General features: G+C 34.1%; 2 protein-coding genes across 2 annotated transcripts; one reads left to right on the top strand and one right to left on the bottom strand.

The window, feature by feature from the left end:
- Window positions 1–7,453: 7,453 nt before the first annotated feature.
- Taf3 (TBP-associated factor 3) lies at window positions 7,454–11,999 on the bottom strand. Its single transcript, XM_068763550.1, has 2 exons — window positions 11,808–11,999; window positions 7,454–11,652 (listed from the first exon to the last, which is right to left on the bottom strand). Exon 2 carries the CDS (start codon window positions 11,630–11,632, stop codon window positions 8,129–8,131), a length of 3,504 nt encoding a protein of 1,167 aa, XP_068619651.1. The 5' UTR covers window positions 11,633–11,652; window positions 11,808–11,999; the 3' UTR covers window positions 7,454–8,128.
- Window positions 12,000–12,978: 979 nt separating this feature from the next.
- On the top strand, window positions 12,979–23,542 carry Tfb1 (transcription factor B1). The gene is made up of 11 exons (XM_068763570.1): window positions 12,979–13,386; window positions 14,833–15,034; window positions 15,859–15,995; window positions 16,310–16,511; window positions 17,294–17,399; window positions 18,005–18,139; window positions 18,973–19,227; window positions 19,829–19,924; window positions 20,137–20,263; window positions 21,191–21,381; window positions 22,912–23,542. The coding sequence occupies exons 1-11, from the start codon at window positions 13,233–13,235 to the stop codon at window positions 23,032–23,034; spliced, it is 1,728 nt and encodes a 575-aa protein (XP_068619671.1). The 5' UTR covers window positions 12,979–13,232; the 3' UTR covers window positions 23,035–23,542.
- The last annotated feature ends 223 nt before the right edge of the window (window positions 23,543–23,765 follow it).

The following is a 23,765-nucleotide window of genomic DNA, read 5'->3' as shown; positions in this document are numbered from 1 at the left end:
CCAGTTATAAATAGCAACAAGCTGTAAACTTTTAGTTATAATTTCAAAAAAATATCTCTTTACTATCACCATGATCAACCTACATATAATGAGTCATAACGTCGCAATGCAAATTCGCAATAAACGGTTGCTCATTTAAATAATTGTTGAATTTTCTCACAATTTTAAAAACGTAATTGATAAAAGAATTTTGAACCGAAATGAAACGAAATTTAACGTGTCGCCATTTTGGAGTTCAAATTTATTTTTAACTTTCGAATGTGTATTTGCATGACTTGCAAATCGTCTCAGAGCTGATTAAAGGTTAGAACATGGTTTCTTTGAAGAGATAATTTTTTTTTATTCATTCTCTTGTAATCCGGTTTTACTATCTATTGGTAATGAGTGATAAACTCATTAATTTTACAAGTCTTTCATTCTTTCAATTGCTTATTTTCATCGATACTAGATGGCGCTGTACGAAGAAAGATTTCATTTTATTATAACATGTCCATGACTACTCATATACCAATTGTTATTAATTTTTATTTGTTAATATATGGACAGTTATAGATTAAATTTATTAATAACAAATTTAGTAAAAAATTGCCGCAAGCGTTACAAATAAAAATTTAGGAATAAAAGAAAACTTATATTATCTCAGTGCATAAATGTTTACTCTGTATATCCGAGTTTTTACTTTATATACGATTTAATTTTCCGTCCTATAACTATGTTCATCATTACTCTGTTGCAAAATATTTCTTACGGAAATAATTTATGCCTAAATATAGAGCTTAAAAACCTAGTCATTGTTTATACCTTAACACAGAAACGGATGTAATGCAACTCACATCGTCATTTCAACTGTAACACGTCTACTTCTGGACATAGACATCAACCATGGACTTCCAATAGAACCAGTTGGAATCGGTCTTCATCAAGCAATTTACATAAGGTTGTGAATTAGGTTTAATTTTATAAAAGCGTGAAACTTTCAGAGAGTTTGAAAAGAAATCTTCTAATAGTAACAACTACGTCATACAAAATTTCATGCGCCTGAAATGATTTTTAAATGCATATTCCAAACGTAGTGCAATTCAAATTTCATTTATTTACTTAGAAAACTACACCAGAAGCAGATGCTTTAAATTTTACAATTAACCGTTATAACAATTAAAGATTTCGATTCACCTGCCTATAGGTGTATAATCGAATTAGCAAAATAATACACAACAATTAATAAGCGAGAAAAGAAGGTTAAAATATAATATCTATATACATTCATTTATCCATTTATTCCCCAAGTTGGGGCAGAGGGTATCCACAGTACGTCGCCTTCCCAAGCGGTCTTGAGCCTCGCGCTTTATTTCGCTCCACGTCAACCTCCAACCTCCCCCACTTCTGAAGTGATCGTACGCCGCCCCGGATTGCTTTGGCTGACCACGTCTACGCTTTCCTTGAGGATGCCATTCTAGGGTTTGCCTTGGTAAGTGATCAGGGTCTCTTCGGAGCGTGTGGTCTATCCAGTTCCACTTGCGGCGTTTCATCTGCTGGTCGATCGGCATCTCACCGCAGCTTTTCCAGTTATCTACTTTGGAGACTTTCTTAGCCTAGTATATACCGAGAATCCATCGAAGACAGTTGTTAAACAAATTTGGAACATAGAAATACATTTCGAAAAATTCTAAGTGGTCTATCAAATAAACATTGCTATTTTTGATTGGAATCTTTTTAACTTTAACATACTTCTTATATTATAAAACTAAAACACTATTTTGTTATACAAAATCGAATATAAATAACGTCGGAGATACTTACGACAAATATTTTCGGACCGTACATTGAATTACTTCATATAAAGTTACGAACCTTATATGGTCATGTCTCGAAAGGTAAAGTGTGCGCTCGGCAAATTTGCCTCTTACCACACACGTCATTCTATTTTCAAGTGCAAGTCTTTAAAACCTACGTTTGAAAATCTATATAAATTAACATTTTGGACATGGCATCTATTTATTTATTAGCATTTTTTTGTACACCATAGACAATAAATAGACGAAAAAAAAAAGGAAACAATTCATATGGTATAAAAGGCGGTCTTATCGCTCGAGGCGATCTCTACCAGACAACCTTGGGACGAAGATGAGACACGTGAAGGAGAGGGTAGTTTAGGGTGTACATACATACAAATACATTCATTACTATACACACACACATATACGAGTATATATATATTTCGAATTGTCCCCCTTAAAAATCAAATTACCCCTTTGTGGGACGTGGGCCCCACGTTGGGAAACACTGCTCCAGAGGATGGGCTGTGGTGTCCTGTGTATACCATACCACGTGGCGATCGCCAACCATCCAGCCAATGGGCAATTATGGTATATCCTCGAATAGATATTTGGGAGAGGTCTATGCTTTCCTAGCCGTCTCTAGGCTAAAACAACGATATAAAAATTAAGCAATGATAACTTAGTGGTTCCGCTCTGGATAACTTAAAATGCATAAAATGTTCCTGCCAAATTTCAAGTGCTAAGTGATTCCAAATATATCCATATGCGTTTACAGCTGGAAATCTCATATATACTCGTAGTTATAGTATATAGTCGATATTGTATTTATGACAATCTGGTTTACGTGCATAAAAATATCAATAAATATAAGAAAAATAGCGATGAAATGGCATTAGAAATAAAGATAAGCTTGTTACACCTTAAAATTAAGAACACTTTTGGGCAACTTTGTATAGTTTTACAATACACTCTTCTGAATTATCATATAATGATTAAAATTTAAATAGTTCATAAAACATTTTTTTGAATAAGTGTAAACAATTTTTGAGTGCAAATATAGCTCAAGAATGGATTGCTGATCTTCCGTATTAAGGATGTTAAAAAATTGACCACAACAGAAACTAGTAGTCTAAGGTTAAAGTGCCTTCTTTTCAGATCAGTTCGTTTGAACTTTCGTTGCTTTAAGTTGAGAGATGTCATTATACGGGAGCTAGATTTGATTCTAGTTACTTTCAGACTGAGCTCTTCTGGCATTCTTCGTGACATATACAAGTGGTTACCGTGAATAGTCCTAAATGGACTGAAACAAAAATAAACGTACAGTAATACCCCGCTTTACGCGACCCCGTTATACGCGGTTTCACTATAACGCGAATTGCAAATTTCGGGCCCGAATGCCTCGAATTACGCGAAAGAGTGCGTATAAATAAAATGTAGTCATCAACTTCTCTATGGTGTCTTGACCATCTGTCAAACAATTAAAAACAGTGTTGGGTGTTATGAACGTATTTTACAAGAACGTAAACAAAACGTTACCCAAAAGACAATAGATGTATTTTCCGTAAAAAATAAGAGTATGTATTGCATAAAGTATTCCTAGAATTAAAGTGATTGATTAAAATGATTTGTATTTTTTTGTAACAATTTTTGACAATGTTTAATGATAAACCTCGTTATACGCGAATTTCAGTTAACGCGAGTTAACAGTTTTTTTGGAACGTATCCCTCGCGTAAAGCGGGGTATTACTGTATAAGCAATTGGACAGCGATAGCTTAGTGCTTAGCACTGCTAAAACTGTGAATGTACCGCAGGTTGTGGTTCGCAGCTGGAAATCGAACCGTTATTTTTTTCCTAACATCGCCATATTTAATATAAAATAATGTAGAAATAAATGTATATATGAGTAAAAATCTAAAATTTTATTATCTATATGTATTCATTTTACCTGTATTTATCTATAAGAATAACTGTACATAATAATAAAACGCTGTCGTGACTCGCAGCTGGGAGAAGAGATATCCGTATCAAATAGCGGCAATCCCTCTTCCAACTGTCTGCGCACGGTATACACGATATAAATTGAAAAAAAAAAACATCGCCACATTATAAAAGATATGCCCACGCAGATGAAACACCAAGAGTAAATAGATAAAAAGTTCAAGAGAAATACGACGGAACCTAGCCTTCGTTATGGAACCTGCGGTGGAATACACAGTGCACCTATGTAAACTGTCCCGTATTTGGAGGACTTCAGTCTATCTGCAAGATAGTGCCGGGGAAGTGAATAGAGAAAGAAATCATCTCCTCCCTGGTGGGCGACGACAAGAGTCGCCTTACATTATTGAGGTATTGTAAAAAGATTTTGCAGTACACAATAAACAAGAACAAGACTTATTAAGAGGTTGGGTAATACAAAAAGAGATAATTATAAACTGTACAAAATTCAGACTGAAAAATTAAAATAGGTGCAGGTAAAGTAAAACAGTGCTGTGTTAAAATATAAATCGAAAAAATATAAAATCACAACTAATATTTATGATACTGCAACATAACAATAGAAGATTGACAAAAATAAACTTTGATACCCTTGAATATTTTTTTTATTTAAAAAATACTCTTTCTCCGATCTTGTTTTCGGGTCAGAGATATATATCCTCCTACTTTTACCTTCCCTCTCTGTTCCTTCACAGTTTTTTTTTCTCTCTTTCATTATTATCTCTTTTATCCATCATATTTTCTATCCTTCAACATACAGCATTCACCCACATTACATTTACGCATCGCCTCCCATCCCTCGCCAAACTTCCTGTAACGCAGTTTTGTTATGATACCCTAGGAATAGTGATTAAAGATAAAAGGTAATGCATGGAAAGTAATGAAATATGGACAAGAAAGACAGATAATGTGATGAATAATAGAGGAGAAAGAAAATAAAAAGAAAGAATGTGAGCAAAATGTCCACCCACAATAGAAAGAACGAGAGGCCCCTTTAACAAGGACATAAAAAGAAAGCCTTCGTTGTGGGTTAACATCACTCTTTCTATAACAGGAATTCTGTTTAGCTGGACCCTAATATAATTTTAAGGTTGGTTCGGCAGCCCTCAACCTCTAACGCTTTAGTGACATCCAAGAGAAGGTCCACTGTCGGCAGCTATAAGGTTTTGTCTAAAGCTCGTCTCAACAACTTCTTCTTCTTGATTGTTTATAGTTGTGAAAGCTTTAAAGGGAGCCAAGGTACAGATCGTTTATCAACAAAAAGCTTTCATGTATATTGTAAATATACATAACTAACCTGTACAAAGTGAAATAAGTTACATTATTTTTTTTGTATTAAAAGGCTCCTGGTATATTATAATAATAATTCATTTTAATATATAGTAGGTCGAATTTTGAAGGCATTCCTTCTATATATATTATCATCCAAAGTTCTGAAAACAATGATATTTATAAGATACATTAACTGACAACAAATGAACGTTTCAACACCTCTATACAATATATATGTATATGCAGAAGCTCAAATCAATGCACACGAGAGAGCCCGAAACTTCAGTTATTAAATAAGAGTTTCAAGCTAAACGCCCTGAGCTCTTTGCCGCTTTAATAGATGGAAATGTCAACGCTACTAATGTGTACATTATTTGAAAATAGAAGACATTATCAGGCATCGGAATGGTAATGTTAACTATTAAAAATTGTAAGATAAATAATCGATATCTAAATCGATGTTAAAAAATAATTAGAACAAATATCGAGTAGTTCAAACAATTTATTAATTTTTTAACCTAATGAATTAAATCAAATTAAACTTTTTAATAGAAATATCATCATCACCATCGGATCACTGGTCGGACGTTCCCTGCTAAACAGCTCTCCCTTATAAGTGTCTTCCAACGACCTTCATAAGGTCCATGATCTCTTACTCCTTAGGCCCCAACGGAAATATACTATTTTTTCAATTAATGTTTATATAATAATTGCACTTAAAATTTTTGTCCTGTAACATGATTTATTATTACGTTTATTTGTGTACAATTAAGAGTAAAGAAATTAATAAAATAAAAAATGTTAATAATTAACAATTTTTATTTTAATAATAACTTTCGGACGTATCAAAAGATAAAAATAAAAAAAACGTTAAGTTTGATCTTTTACACAAACTTAATGTTATTGTGTAACATTATTTTATGCCAGTTCTTTAATTTTTATAATGTTTAATAAAATACTACTACATAGGCTACTATGCATTATATGCGTCTTTTATATTATAAGTAATATGTATGTACATCCGTTTTAATCCCTTGTTGACCGCCAGCTTCATTTTTCCTTGTTAAGTATGTCCATCCAACTGTCTGGAAGAAATCACGTTTTGCGATAAAGTTGTAGTTTATATAATATAGTAAATAAAACGATAGTGTATTTCAATTTAACTAAACTAAACCTAGCCTGCATTTTACATACTAGAAAATTAATGAACAATGCCTTATTTAAATTCCTATAATACATGCAAGGACATCTTCGAATCACAGTGCAAGCTGATCTCAGCATTTAAACCTTACATCGAAGAGATATATTACTCCAACTTTGAGTCAGCTTTATTTGTACTTTGTGGCCACGAACACACTATACACCTACAGACTTTTTGTAAGGACAAAATAGTTTTTAGTAAAATAATTATGACAGTTAAAAAAATATAAATAGACGAATATTGAATTGTAAAATCAGATGAATGAATTATAAGCTTACTATATTATTATCATTTCGACCATCAGATGTTCACGGCTGGACTCCTATCCCATAGATTTTAAATAAGACCGGTAGAAAACTGCTCGCACCCAGTCTTCCTTAACAAGATCGTCTATCGACATAACAAGGCTTGGACGTTCACTAGTGCGCTTGCTGGCCCGTGGTCTCTCTTCTCCAAACCTATAATGTCCAGCTTGAGGTTCCATGTAAAATGCCATACTTGGGATTTCCTTACAAAATCGAATTAAGAATAAAGAGATCCATAGACGAACCGTATATAAATTAGCCTTGCAAATTAGCAATTGACAGATCACATAGCGCAAATGGCGAATTGCCTTTGGGGTCTAATTCTGAAGTAGAGACTGAACGTGAACAGACACAAGACACAAGTTTTATAAGACATTGAGATTTTTTCGTATATTCTAGAATTTCATATCATGACCATTGATTTCAAATAAAAATTATCAATACGGCAAATGTTATTTTAACTTAAGAATTTTCACGAAATAAGCGCGTAAAAGTAAAAAGAAAGAATGAACATAGAATTATAAGGTATATTAACATGTGAATTAATAATTATTATCAGCATTAATTTTAATAAAAAAATATTCGAACGGGTATACGGTGTGCAAACTAAAATATTATTATTTCTAAAGGAACAAAAGCATAAAAGATGTATATAGACTTGAAAGACAGTGGAAATGATTTAAAAAAATTGGCTACGACTCTAGGAACAGGTGTTAACATGTCAAAGAAAAAATAGCCTATCGCATGTTCTAACAATATTAAAACTTGTATTATTAGCATTAATTTTAACTAAAACAATCCTTATAAGCCAAAATTTATAGTGTTTTAGTAGAAATATGAAAAAGAGCATAAAAGAACAGAGAACATGAATAAGCCAAGGTGTTTAAATAATTCACTACAATTTCGAGTACCAATATATTTAATTGGCCACTGGCTGAAATAAAAAATTTACATTGCCTCCCATCTCCACGCTATCGAAAAGTATAGAGACGGCGTCCGCGCGCTACGTCGCATCGACTCTTGCGGACAACGCTCGATATCGCGCGGGAGCACCGCACAGACAAGGAACAATTTCAACAAATAAAAACAGGGTTATATTAAAATTATAATATGAAAATATTCAAATATCGGCTGAACGTGCATCCAACCTCATTTCTGTTTATTTAAATATTCACTACATTACTTTATACATCACCAATTTCTTAAGTAAATTCAGTTTTTTTGTACAATATAAAAAGAATCTTATATTATCTCTATGTTTACACGAAAGAAGTGTAACGCTCGCTTCCGAATTAAACTTGATCTAACCGAGCGAACGGCAAATAAGAGAAAAGTTTAACAAAAAAAAAAATTAAAATTATGGTAATTATTACAAGTAGCTAACGCTATTTTTATGTTCAACATTTCATGTCAATATTTAAAATTATTATCTATACTTATTGCTACCCTATGATAAAACATTATAAATGATGAAAATGTATCTCCATGATATCATTCAACAATAATCCATTAACAATACGCCATCCGTTCACGCCATCGAATTATAACTAATCTCAGTAACAACGAAAGGTCCATATCAATGACAGTCTCTGACTTTCTCCGCTTTGGGTTTCCTGCCGCGCTTTTTGCCGGAAGTGACGCCGGCTAGAAGCATGGCGGCTCGCTTGGCCAGGCACGACTTGCAGAACCAATCCTCGGTCGCGCCCGGCTCCTCCGTTATACCCACGCACTCCCAGTGATACCAGCCATCGCAGCCGTCACAACCTATCATGGGTGACCCGTTGTCTTGCCGCCCACAAGCGGGGCACACCCAGATTTTGTTCCCGTGCTCGTCCACGTAATAAGGCGTGGGCAAAGGTCCGGCGGGCTTCGCAACAGGGGGCTGAGGCGGCGGCTCTTCCGATATAGACGCCTCCTCTTCGAAGTTCTCCATTTGCCCTTTCTTAACGAGGGTCTTGAACAATATCCTCTTGTATTTCGATTGACTTGACGGTGGTCTATTCTTTCTCGGCGGGGAACTCCCGGCCGGGGGGGAAGACGGTTGCGCCTCCATTTCGGCAACGTTATTATGCTTAGAGTGCTTTTGCTTAGGTGGCCTCGTCACTAGCGCAGAGATCTGCGCCAGCTCCGGGGAACGGCTGTGTTCGCGAGACCGCGGCTCTTCTTTAGGCGGCGGACTCTCTTCTTCTTCTTTCTTAACGACCGGTTTAATATTTAACTTGAAGATGTCGGGCGAACTTGGAGGCATGGGTGAATTTGAATTGGAAGAACCTAGCTTTAGAGTAAGCTTGGGCACTAACACATCGGCAGTCTTTTCTTTCCTTTTCTCCTTCTTTTCCTTTTTAATTCTGTCTTTCTCCTCTTGCCTTTCTTCCTTTTCTTTTTTCTTTTCTGATTTATCCTTATTTTTATCCTTTTTATCTTTTTTCTTTTTTAATTTAATACCATCTTTGTCCTTCTTTTCTTTTTTATGCGACTTATCTTTTTTCTTGTCAGTCCCATCGAAATCTCTCTCAACCGAAGTTTCAGGCGTTGGAAGTCTGGCTTGCTGAGGTTGGGGTTCAGGCTCAATCTTTGCAATGACAGGGACTGGTTCGGGAGTCGGTAGACGGACCGGTGGAGGCAGTTCCTTAGGAGGTTCTTGCCTGACAAGGTCAATCTTAGGAGGATTGAGCTCTATTGTTATATCCGGCTGTACAGGTGGCATTTTATACAATGACTTGTGGTCTTTATGAGATTTTGATTTTGGTTTTTGTAAAATATTTGGAATGGTTGGAGATTTGTGCTTGTTATCATGGCGATCTTTATCTCGGTGCATTATAGGGGATTTGTGTATCCCTCTGTCATCCTCATTTTCAACAGGTATCACTTCTAAACTTGGGCGTCGTAACATTGACGGTATTTTCATAGACTGGGATCGAGATGTGTGTGGAAAATTGCCCATAGGCATTAAATGATTTGGGATGCCTGGACCTAGACCACCAGGTAGAAAACTGGGTCCTGGAATAAGTCCAGGGCCACTTGTTCCTAAGGCAAATGGGTTTGATAATAAATTCGGTGATGGTAATCCTCTTAATGCTGGATTATTTGCTAGCCCTGCAAGAAAGTCACTACCAGGTATTAACCCTGGGTTTGGTATTAATCCTGGTCCAGGGATTAAACCTCTTCCAGGTGGCATCGCAGGGAAAAACGGAAAACCTGGTGGCATCTGTGGTAATTTAGAATCATTCTTTGGCCTACTTGAGTTAACTTTGACATTACCAAGTTTCATCTTTTTCTTTTCCGTCTGTGCCATTTCTAATGCCAATTGTTGTTGTTGTTTTTTAAGCAACTTTGCTTCCAATTTAGCTGCTTTATCCTTTTTGTCCTTGTGTTTCTTCTCCTTTTTAATTTTTGGAGTAACACTAGCTACATCTTTGGAATATGGCAGTTGTAATGATTTGTTGATTGATATACTAGGTCTAGTTTCTGGAGGCAAGGGTTTCGCTTGTGGAATATCCGCCATAATGTTCATATCCATTGAGTCATCATCAATGCTAATAACTTCATGTGCCCTGACATCTATTTCTTTTGACAAATCTAATGCACTATTATTATTGTTCAAAACAGATTCATTGCTCACTTGAACACTCTCCCTCACGCTATGAGTAGAATTCTGTAACCTTGAGATCAAAATATCAGATTGCAACTTATCCTGCGGAGGAAGGACTTCTGGGGGACCCTTGTCTTCTTTATTTTTGTTCGATATTCTTTTAAATATATTAACCTTTGATCTGTCTGGTTGTGACGCCAGTTTCTCTTCTTCAATTATCTCCTTCTTAATTTCTGTTTCAGATATAAGTGAATTTGAAGATTGATTTTTATTTACAGGTAATGAATTAGATATAAGGGGAGATTTTGATATCGGTATTTTCCTTGGTACGGGTATTGCATCTTCTTTTGAAGTCATTGGTCTTGTAATGGGTGGTGGATTATCAGGAGGTTCCTGTTTTATGACTGGCCTAATGACTTCAGGAATAGGAAGAACTGGTGATGGCCCAGGAACCAGAGTAGAATTATGAGCAGAAGGCACCGGCGGCTTAGGAGGTTGAAGCAAAGGCTTTGGCGCAGGCATAGTCACATGGTTATGATGAGTCGGGTGAACTTCTTTACTTTTTATTGGGTAACCAGGTGGATACCTCTCCATTTTATTGCTATCCTTGGATTTATTGCCTTCACCTTTATGACTCTTATCTTTTCTTTTACTTTTCATAATCTTACCATTTAACAACTTACTCTTTTTAGATTTTTTATCACTTTTATCTAAAATTGGTACTTTCATGGGATTTGAATGGTGTGAATTAGTTTTATGTTTGTCATGGTGCTTTTCAGATACTATTGCGGGAGGCCTAGCCTCAGGTAATTTTCCTTCTCGGGCTGGGGACAAAAAACCAGACATAGTCATAATAACACTGCTGATTTCACGGGTTCTCTCTTCTTCATCTAACCTTAACCTCGGCCTTTTACTATTTGGTAATGAAACAGGGTCAATTGGCCGCTTGAATAAGTCTTTTGCTTTTTCCGGACTGTCTGTGACAGATATTTCAGGACTTTTGCATGATAAATTACTTTCAATATTGTCAATACCATTTTGTCTAATTTCAACAGTTCCAGCAACAGCCGGTGTGTCTCTTTCTTTTTCAGGGTACATAGGTGGAAGGTGTTCATGAACATGCATCGGTCTTGTGACAACTTCATGACTACCAGGTTTGAGGAAATTTAAATTAGACTCTTTAGGTTTAGGAAATTTTTCTATGTTGACAGGTGGTGGAACAGGTGGTACACTTCTAGTGTACTCAACTAATTCTGGCAAATGGACATGGAGATCACGAAACACTAATCCGAGGTCATGTAAATTTGGTTCAGTCCTATTGAATTGTTCGGCGTATCGGTTAGCTTGCGTTCCAAGGGTACGTATGTACTTCTCCAGCACATGCACCAGAATATCCAGCGGCGTCGAGTTTATACCATTCCATCCTATAGTTTGGCATATTTGCGCAACATTCCTTCGTAGTATCTCACGGGCGTACGCCTCTGACATAATGACACCAACAAAGTTATCTGGAACAAACGTATATAATGAATTTATCACAACAAAACAACGTCAAAATTTATTGCACAAAATTAGCCGTCTAATTTTAACTTGTTTAGGAGATAATTTAATTGTCATTCACTTGATTAGATGGCTAAAACAGCAAATCTCATGATTATTATACCTGCAAGTGTCTAGTAGTACAGAGACGATGTTCCGAACAGGTGAAAACTTCACGTTTTGAACACACATGTATGCTTCCCTATAATCCTTAAAATTTACTGATAAATTATTATAATACATAAACAGGTTACAATGCAAAATAACGAAGTGTTTACGTAAAAACTTCCCAGCATTCTACAAACACAGTGCCCCGTGCGCCATGATTGCATTTTGGGTTGTCAATGTTCAGTGTTGCATGTATATATAAATAAAATGGCGGTCTAATATGGATGCGTTCAAAAAATAAAACATCTGTTTCTAAAGATATTTAACTTTGTTTAAAGAGAGCTAATTAAAAAAAAATATTATTTTAATCATTCGTTATCGTATTATTTATAGTAATTATTAAAAATACCTTTTATTTTCAACAAAAGTCACACACACCATATTTGATCTTGATCATTTGAAACTTTATTATTAAAAAAATAAAATTCCAAAAAAAAGATTTTTTCATGACAATTAACCATTTTACTATTGGAATCAGAATATAAGATATTTTTAAAAAACACCGAAATCATCACTATCACTAATAAGACTTAATAGTTACACCGTCAAAGGTGATAATAAATTTAGAAAATCAAATCGATCACTTGTCTATTATTAATATTCCTCCAATAATATGTTATTGTCTCATTCTATCGCTTTATTTTAGTGAAATTGTAGTGTTTAAGTTAGAGTTTTGAAGTACTTTAAAAAACAGACAAAATATAAGACTATTAGCGAGGTATCATTCACACAAATCAGATTTAAATTTTACCTAGAATATAGCAGATAGTAAAATCTGCCTGCCAATTTGGTACGATTTGCGAATTTCGGTTCATAGTGCCCTCATCAGCCCAATAACGCTAAAAAAGCTAGAAAGGCTGGCACCACCAAATTGGATAGAAAACGGACATCAATGAAATAATAATAAAAATAAATAATTTCAAAAATAATATATTTTCAATAAAGAATAATTTAAATAGTTGGTTAATTCTCTTTATAGGATGTTTTGATCATATTTTTAATAGTATTTATTAATTTTAATATAATTATAACAATAAAATAATTTGTATTAACAATATTTTTTAAATCAGCTAACACATTTTAGTACGTTTGACATTTTGTCAAACAAAACCGCAAATGGGGTTTGGACGATGTGCTTTTTGTTGATAGAATTTCGTATTTCCGTATTTTATACATAAAAATCGAATCGAGGATTCGTTAAAGATTCACCTATATTACAACTTATTACAAGTAATATATATACACTCCAAAAGTTTTAATGGATTACAGAATACGTCGTGTGCCAATCACGGTTTTTCGATAATCTTAAAAAATACTCTTTGAGGTCAAACTCACAACGTTATATTTTTGGTAATTGCCGCAAGAGACATTAGCGTTTAAAATGACCACATCTTCGGAAGACGTTTTGTTAAGTGTGGGATATGTACGGTATAAAAAGGGAGATGGAACACTTTACGTGATGAATCAAAGATTGGCTTGGATGCTGGAGAATCGGGACACCGTCGCTGTTTCCCATAAATATGCCGATATTAAAAGTAGGTAATTTATTCTAAATTTAAGAATATTTAAATTCACAGTGTAAGTTTTTGTATATCATTAAATTAGTAGATATACAACTTGAGCAAGAATAAATAAGATTGCTGACACCTTAAATGTCATGGCTGACGAGATTTAAGGGTATAGTTTTTGTTTGTTATGTAAAAGCAATATTTATTAACTTTGTGTTTCTCATTATTGCTAGCAAATGTTGACTTAAGTTTTAATTCTTGGAAGGTTGATGTCTCATTAGTAAGCTGTGGTGTTTTCCATTATCAGATAAATTAACTTACTTTATTTTGGTTTTAATTAAGATATGTTTAAAATTAAAACTGTTCAAACAGTTTATGCTGAGATGTTTAAAAAGACCTGGCGAATATATTGTAACAGTGTAACTACCTGCATCTAACCTAATATCGGGTTTTTTAATGCTTCGAAAGTTTTTTGAATATTTACTTGCTTGTCAATATCATTATCATCATCTCAATCGATAGATACTCACTGTGATTCATAGGCTTCCACCATAAAACGCCTAAAGGATTGGTTGTGCACTGCCCCCATCCACTGACTATCCGCTACCTTAACTATGTTAGACGGACCAACCGAAATATTAAATCATCTAAATTATAACATACATAACTTGTGTTTGCTATTTATTATTAATATTATATTATTATATATTATAAGGTTATTTATTTTTGGGTCTATGCTATGCTGATATAATACTCAGTGTTAATCTTTATTAATAATTAAGTTTACATTAGACTTAAAAATCTTTCACATCATGGTGAACTAGACCATTAGACAGCATGGGATTGTTTGAATTCTGATAGTGTTTATGTAATTGGAAAATATCTTTTCTGTACACAGTCATAAATCGAAAATTTATTTTAATTAAATTTGACAAATTGAATTAGGATCATTTGGATTTTTGTTTATGGAATTTTTATTTTTTGATACATTTTTCAATAGACATGCATTATTGTATGAAATTTCTCTACATTAATTACTTATATCCTAATAATACAAAAATATTTGACATAAAATTGTAATTTATATTTAGCATAAATTTATTGTTTTTGTTAATAAGCACAGTTTAACTTGACCAAGACAGTTAATTTAGGGAATGCTGACAAGTTATATCACTTAACTAACACATTATAGTTGGATCACTTATTAAATCATCACAGATTGACTTGTACTAGAGTGGATCACATTTAAATATATTTTTTATTGACTGGTGTTATAAAAAGGGTTGCTATATTTAATATAACAAAAAAAAATACATAAAAATCAAATAAGTATTTTCCTATTAATGGAGATTCACCTGAATATTGAATATTGTACAAAATGTCCACACCTGGTATAGTCCCACGATGCTAAGCACCCTCATATAATACATTTATAAATATTGGGCAGTGATTAACTTCAACCATTTTTTTCAGCACAAAAGATCTCGCCGGCAGGTAAACCAAAGGTCCAGCTCCAAGTTGTTTTGCATGATGGCACATGTTCAACTTTCCACTTTGTAAATCCGGCGGGTGCAGAATTGCAGGCCAAAGATAGGGACCAGGTTAAATCGTTACTACAAAATTTACTGCCCAAGTTCAAAAGACAGATTGATGGAGAACTCGAGATGAAATCTAGGTATATTCCTCACACCTCTTGTTAATTACTATTTTATAAGTTTGTATGAAATAAAAATGAAATTCTGTTGTACATATTGCTATAGTTATGGGTATCAAATATCAGTTGTTTTGGTGTTTATTTATTTTAATTAGACACACCAATAGCAAACCATACATTGACATCAGTTTCATATAACAATGAACAAATTTAAATATGTTCCCTTACTGTCACAGCGGTGGTCACAGAGCACTGGCAAAAATAATTCTAGCCTCTAATAATTAGTCTGTATCCAGCATGTACTCCATCAGTAATTTAATAAAAAAATGTACTTATTAAATGAACTATTAAGAAGACGACAAAAGGTAATACATGCTTTTATAGTTACATTACAGTGATACTCTGTAAACTAACACACATTTATTTAAAAATATATTATTTTTAACATCAATCTCTGTAAAATAATGTTAGAGAGTAAAAATAAAACTATATTTTGATAGTACATTATTAATTTATTACAATTAATCTTTCAATAACTGGCCCAACATATGTTATTGCTTAGCTATGAATAATTAAATGGAATTTCAAAGTAAACTGGCAAAAACAAGTTTATGGCAAATTGTTGATTGCGCAATTTTAACAGTAACTATGTTCTCTGATATTTATCAAGTTTCAGTACAGTTATAATATTTTTTTTTCTTTAAGAAACTTACAAAGTATAAGGATATTTGTACAAAAAATATGAATGTGGCCTGACCGTGGGAAAAAGGAATTTATTGGTGTTTATTTATATATGTGAATTACACTTTCGGATTAAGTTTTTTATAGTTTCTTTATTCTTACAGATTACTGTCTCTCCATCCATCATTAAAGCATTTATACGAAGATTTAGTTATATCAAAAGTAATTAGCAGTGAAGAGTACTGGAATACTCCAACGTTGAAACATTATACAGATTCTAGTAATATAAAACAAGAAGCGGGTAAGTTAAATTGTAATATTGTAGATTAAATTAGAAATGAGACAATTCACAGAAGAACCAAGGTCATTGACATAACTTAAAGAATTGCGAGTGTGGTCCATGAACCGACATATGCGCCCTGTGCATGACACCCACTAGGTGGACATAATTAAGGTCGCCGAAAGACATACATACATTTTTATAGTGCAATATTTTAATTATATTATTATTAATAATTTGCATACCATATTATTTATTATTAATTAGTTTATATAAATTATTTTTTTACAATTAGTTTATACAATACAAATATTTTGTAATATGTGATATTTCAGGTGTGTCTGGTGCATTCCTTGCTGATATTCAACCTCAGACGGACGGTTGTAATGGACTGAAATATAACCTCACACAAGACATTATAGACGCCATATTTAAAACATATCCAGCTGTTCGTAAGAAACATATTGATTATGTGCCTAACAAGATGACAGAAGCAGAGTTTTGGACTAAGTTTTTCCAGTCACATTATTTTCATAGGTAATTTTGATGTTTATTTTTTTTTATTAATGTTTATTTCATTGGCTTCTAAGACAAGAAACACTATTTGCCCATTATTTAGTACATGTTTGTCATTTCTGTTCAAACCACTAGAGATCCTTCAGTTAGACTACCAATGTTAGTGTTATAATAAATTTTATTGAAAAGCAGCACTTCTTAACCTTTTTTGTGTGCCGTTTTCCACCTAAGCCTGTCTAAAATTTTTACGTCCACCTATATAACATACATAATTTTTAAATAAAAATGAAAGAAATTAAAACCGTGTCGAGTCTATTCGCGAATTGCCCCCCTTAAAAATCAAATTACCGCCTCCTTGTGGGGCGTGGACCCCACGTTGGGAAACACTGCTGTAGAGGGCTATAAAATAATAATCATAATATGAAGACTAGACTGCACGACATCTGCCCTTTTCCCTCTCAAAACTGCAGGATCTCTAAACCATATTAAATGACTGCATTAAAAAGAGAAAATTAGTAAAGATTTACACTTTTCTTTTTGTATTTTACATTTATGTTATTAACTCTTTTTTTGAATGAAATCGTCATTTTTTGTGACATTGTTTATTCAAAAATTAAGAATGATTTTATTTATTGATTATCCAGATATTTTTTTATTAATTTTCTGGGTAAAACCACTACTTTATCTAATACCCTTTATTTCATCTTGACGTTAATTTATGGACAAACTTGTTTAATAAGTTGGCATTTAGTACATTTGGAACGGTAACATTCAATTAATAACATTATAAATTTATATTACAGGGATAGAATAGCATCATCTTCTAGTAAAGACTTGTTTGGTGAATGTGCCAAACTTGATGACCAAGCAATTGCTTCAGCTATGAAGAATACAACGTTAGATCTCACTGTAAGCGCATGTTTATTCATACCAAACACACTAGAGTAAGGTAAAGGTTGTCGGAATATAATACATACAGGGTGCTTCCGTAATAATAATTTTAGAGTATACCATATATATAAAGCATTGTACGCATTATTAATAACTTACTGGATATGACATTATAGTATTGAAGTATTACATCAGGGATTTCCAGAGTGGTTAAAATCTACTCCAAGGGGACAAGATCACTTCACCAAGGGTCAATATGAGATAAAACTGGTCTGTAAATCGACCTAGGTATAAAATTGTCTGCAATTTGTTAAATAATACGAATGTATAATTTGAATGTAGATTCCGGTTTTGATTGTTCAGATTAAGACAGTTTAACTTTATAGTGAACTAACCTATCATTTGTCTCAAAATAGCTAGCCTATCAGTGTCGAGAACAGATTTTTTAAAATAATAAATTAATTATTATTGTATATGACCCTTTGATTTATAGTACATACAGAGCAAGGGATTTGTGGCAAGCAGTAGAGGATAATAAATATAAAAGATATAATATAATCGCCAATATAACTCTCTTGCTCACTTGGGTCCCAACAGTGAGAAAATATTTTTTTTTATTCCAGGTGGACCTCCCTCAATTCATCGAGCCAGTACCTTTGTTACCCAACGAGGACGATGCACCGCCAGAGAAAGAACGCGGTGACAGTACCTCCATACACCGCAACATGATTAAGCGTTTCAACCAACACTCTATTATGGTGAGTTGAATTGAATGAACATGATGATTGGTTATAGGTGTAAATTTAAAGGAGGTGAATATGTATGTAACTGTATCCAAAAATCAATGGTTTATTAAATAATGTAGTAATAGTAAGAAAAAGTATTTTATTAAATTTGAATTACTATGTATTAAAATTAATTGTTTACTATCTGTACCTTGAAACTTTGTACTGCCAGAAATTACTGGTCTGTCGCAGTCCTACTGAAAAAAATAGTGTGGTATGTGTGTGTGTACATGCAAGACTTATAATATTATTATAGTTAAATTTAGGTCACATTAAAATATGTCTGATTTTGGTATGCCTTAGGACAAAGGCTTCTTCCAACTTCCTCCATTACCTTCGTTCAGCTGCTGTCCTAAGCCACAAGGGGCCTAATGTCGTTCGTACTTCGTGCCCCCCTTTTACGGCTTTTTTTACGGTATATCCCTCCATAGATATCTTTGAGAGAAGTCTATGCCTTGCAGTGCCCAATATTTGCTGTATTCAGTAGCATTTCCTTTGGCTAGTTTTTCAGACATTTTATCAGGCGATTTTATCTATCATAGATAAACATGTGTAAATCATTAAGAGATAAATTGATATATGGAAATGTTTTATGTGTATTAAAATTCCTAAAACAATGTCTAGGTTTTTTTAATTACACTGGCTTATTCTCAAGTGATGATATTTTGGATAAAAATATGCTATTCAAAATAAGATATAACTCTAACTGGTATTATATATCTGAAATTCATGATCTGAATTGTTTTATAAGAATAATATGTTAATATCATACTAAAATATTAATTACCTGTCTTTATTTATTCCAGGTGCTCAAAGCTAGTCATAAATCAAACTCTAGTAATAGTAATAGCAGTAGTAGTAGTAAAACAACAAATAACAACAACAGAGTAGTAGAAAATGGTATGAGAGAGACAAACGGACTAGCGGAAAAGAGACCGGCGGAGGAGAAGAGTAATACTGAGCCTTTAGAAAAGAAGAAAAGGATATTAGAGAAGATACATTATGAAGATTTAGAAGATAAGAATACAAATGATGATGCGCTGGAGTTGAAATTGTCAAAGGTGAGATGCTTGTTAGAATGCAGTTACTTCGGCTGGCGCGATTAGGTGGTGCTAGTATTCAATTGATTTGGGCTATAGTTTTGTATAAAAGGTCATTGCTCCATTAAGTTGGCAATTAATAAAACAAGAATCAACAAAGACATGACATGTATGTGATACGTTATTAGTAGTTGAAAAACATCAATGTTCAACACGAATTACATTCAAATATATATGTGTAAATAAATATATTTATAATAATATAAAATGATGTTGTAATGAGAATAGTGTAGTGGGTGCACTAGTAGCGGTAGGGGATTCCGATTTGACTACCTCAAAGTTAGTAAAACTAAATGTCAATGGCTATATACAGTATTTTCTAATGACAAATTATATATGTACAATTCATAGAAATACATATGTAAAATGTTTTATATATGTGCATATATAAATAAAGAGATATAACTTATTCAGTGCATTCACTGTATGCGTGGCACGTTTTAGGAGGTCTTCTGGCAGTGTATTAGCGTTTATGTTCATCAATCCAATTTTGATCATAAAACTCACCTTGGGTGTATAGTCTTGTAAAAAAATATGTTAAAAAAGTTTGCTTCCTTTACAGATTGAAAGATATTTAATGGGTCCAGATTCGCAAATGAGCCATACAGCCAACACGACCAATCCGCCTCCGTTGTCAGCGCTTGCGTCCATTTGTCAGGTGTGTTGACATTTAATTTAAGTTGCTATGGATTTCTCTACGACATTAAATCAGGAATGAAAATTTTCTTACACAAATAATAATAAAGAAATACTGCTAGACAGCAATCCGTAATAAGTGTTTCGTTAATTTTCGTTACGGAACATTTAAGCTGCGCGTATTTAGAGTATAAGGTTATGAATGAACATGGAGTTGTTTGTGTGATGTGATAGGCGTGGAGCAGCGGACAGCAGTGCCTGCGACCTGTGCGCGTGAGTGCCGGCGCCGCTGTAGGCGCACTGGGGGAGCTGAGCCCGGGCGGCGCGCTTATGCGCCACCAGCACTCCGCCTCCATGGCCCGTGAGTACTATCAATACCCATAAATCATATCTCACATCACTGACGCATAACTCACATGCGGATAGTTACCATGACCCATAACTCACCCATAATTTACAGCTCAGAGTATTATATTGACCCATAACTCACATAGGGTTAGTTACTGTGACCATAACTCACATGGGGATGAACCTTCACCTCACGGGAGATAACCCTGACACATAATGAAAGAATAAGGTTACTGAACTTCAGACTGCATCATGGTACAACTTTCTGCAGTTATTCTATCTGCGTAATATTGTAACTCTTAAGATAAATTAGGTAAGGAAGCAGCCTAAGCAATAGTAACCGAGGTTCTAACTTGGTAAAGAAGTACAGGCTATGCGCCCTTAGCGTTGACCAGTGTTATATCCAGAGATCAAAATAGGCAGTGCTACTAGCGCCAATAGGCAGCTCTAATATAGGGTAGCGCCTAGAAGTAATTCTAATAAGCAGAGTATGTGATGCATAACAGCGTGCACGCACATGCCAATAAGCACTTGCCTGTAACTCTAAATCAACCTAATTAGGCTTAGTTTAGACTATCAATTAAATTTTACACGAAACTTTTAAATCGTCAATAATTTTAATATTATACAAAGCTACCACTGGCTTGGAATGCTGATCTGCAGAGAAGAGCTGACCAGAAACACTTAGTAGCTACTGATTTTAAATGAAACTTAATAATATTTGATGTATGCATTATAATACCAAACAAGTACATGAATCAGCAAACCAAGTTCTACACATTTCGATCAACTTAAAACTATTACATTGTTACAAGAACTATTTAGTAATATACTTTCAATTTTAGGTTTTAAAATTCAGAGAAAGATCTAAGATATGTCGTAGAACTTTATTACACATGTGTACACTCAATCCATGAAGGATTTATTAACTTTATTTCAGAATTAATACCGGTGGAGGTGAAAGCTGAGCTGCATCGGCTATACCTGTCGGGTGGCGAGCTGCTACGCGAGCTGTGGCGCTGCTTTCCGCAGCCCGGGGCTGCCCCCGATTCTGATGACTCCGCCGTCCGCGCTTCCAACTTCTACGAAGCTCTGCTCAGATTCAGAAATGTCAAACTACGCCCATTTGAGGTAATAAATTATTATTATTCTTCTTTTCAGTCGATAGACGCTCAGTGCCTGCAAAGGTCGACATGATGACCAGTCTTATGGTGTCCGCATTCAGCGATCTCCCGTGATCCTATATCATTGGTCCTCCTAGTCGGGTGGGGTACTACATCCGCCCATACAGCGTCTACCGACACGTGGTCGCCACTCGAGAACTTTCGGTTCCAACGGCCTTCGGTTCCACAAGCGATGTGCTCCACCCGCTGCCACTTTAGACGATCAATTCTTCGAGCCACGTCGGTGACGTTGGTTTTTCTACGGATCTCCTCATTTCTCAAACTGAGAATAGCTCTCTCCATTGCTCTCTGGGTGACCTATTATATATACTTTTCTTCGTGTCCTATCTCTCATTACTTACTAAATCGTGACCATTTGAAAGTTTAAATATTTTTTTTTAAACAATGATGATGATTGAAGAATCAATTTCTAAATATATCGTTTATAGGCTAAAATTTGAATATTCATATATATAATAAAGTTTACCAACATATCTTAATTTACTCTACTTATCGAAGTATTATATTATATTTAGTATCACATTATTAAGTAAACCTTATTACAGGGTTCTAGAGTTTTTAGTCGATCGATGTGTGAAAGTTGTTTTGTTGATTCATTTTTATGTTTCATATAGGATAACTATACAATATAAGCTATAAACAACACTTGTAAATATCATTTTTATTGGAGGTATGTCAGACAATTATAATAGAATGCGCGGTAAAGAAATTAACAAAATTAAATACACGAGTACGTTGCTATAAGTACGATCGATGCTTGCAGGCATCGACATCTACACATAAGGCTCTGAGATCTGCACCCGACCTCGTTCACGGCAACTCCGCTAGATGGCGCACAGTAAATTGTGCATAAAACTTTTTTGATTTTTAAATAGGAATATTTTTAAAAAGTGTGCGATATATATTTTTTTATTATTTAACGGTGATTAACCGTTAGTAAAAACTGCCTTAAGCCTCCCAGAATTCCCAAGAGGGAGAGGGCGTCCAAAAGCTACGTGGTGGTCTAATATCAGAAAGGAACTGGAAACCCTTCAACTTGATGCAGGGACAACCCAGGATAGAGTGGCCTGGCGCAAATTGATAAGGAGACCCGACCCCAAATAAAGGGAAAAGGGAAAGAAGAAGAAGAAGAAGAAGATTTAACGGTGATTAACCACTAACAACCGATTTCTGTTTGTCGTTGAGATTATTAATATTATTACGAATGTATAGAAACTGTATAGACATACTGCTCTTAGAACCAACATATCAACACTGATGGAATTTGAGTGTACACTCGCCTTTCAACTATATATAGAGACAATTATACACAACTTGACGACTCAACGGACCCGGTGACCACTAAACACAGCCCATGCACCAGGTCCGCTGATTTTATAAGGGGTATAAATATAAAAATAAAGAAAAAATATTTGCTTTTACTCCTGAATATGATTTTTGAAGATATTTGAATTATAATTGATGTTCATTTTTACAGGAAAAAATGCTGCGTGACCTGACACCCTTAGCAACAACGTTAACAAAACACATGAACCAAATGATCGACACCGCATGCGCAAAGTACGCCGTGTGGCGGCAGAGGCAAGCCAAACTCCGGTAGTAGTAAGCCAAACACGCAACATAGAAACTTATAACCAAACGCATTGAGTCCATAATTGAATGCCTTTGAACGAATTTGTTAGGCACGAATTGTTTATATACGCATGTTCATACAAAATTGAAACTTGTTACGTACATCACAAGATATATATTCGAATGCAATTAATACTGAAACGCCTAACATGTTATTCAATATTCAATAATGTGTTCATTTAATATGAATTTTGTTATCACTTTGTAACTTATTGTTAAAGCCGTAAGGTTCAATTTAATTCGTCCAAAACAGAACTTGATAGACATTGATGAAATGGTTCAATTAGATACAGTGTAATTATTTTTCTTTTGTTAGGAAACGTTCAGGCGACACGACTTTGGTTTCCTTTTATTATATTTACCTGTACATGGTGGCCCATAAATCAACGCCGATTTGAATTCTTGTCATTCCACAGATGGTGGCTAACACGAGAAAATAATTAAAAAGTCTATGCAACGTATTTGTATGTGATGTTATGTACTATCACTACAATTTTTTTTTTGATTACATTATACTTTTTACTGTAACAACCTGTTTATGTAAGAAAATTTAATTTTTTGTAAAACCATATAGTCGAAATTATTTCTATATCCAAATTTAAAAATATAAATACTAGATTAAGGTTTTTTTTTCATTAATTGTGTCACCATTTGTCTGGTCACCCTATTTTATATTGACGTTGATATATGGGATAATTT

This window comes from Battus philenor, unplaced genomic scaffold, assembly GCF_028537555.1.
Source record: "Battus philenor isolate CCGP_79_NKW_IND1 unplaced genomic scaffold, ilBatPhil1.0.hap1 SCAF_18, whole genome shotgun sequence".
Lineage (NCBI taxonomy): Eukaryota > Metazoa > Arthropoda > Insecta > Lepidoptera > Papilionidae > Battus > Battus philenor.
This window is presented reverse-complemented; position numbering and strand designations above follow the sequence as displayed.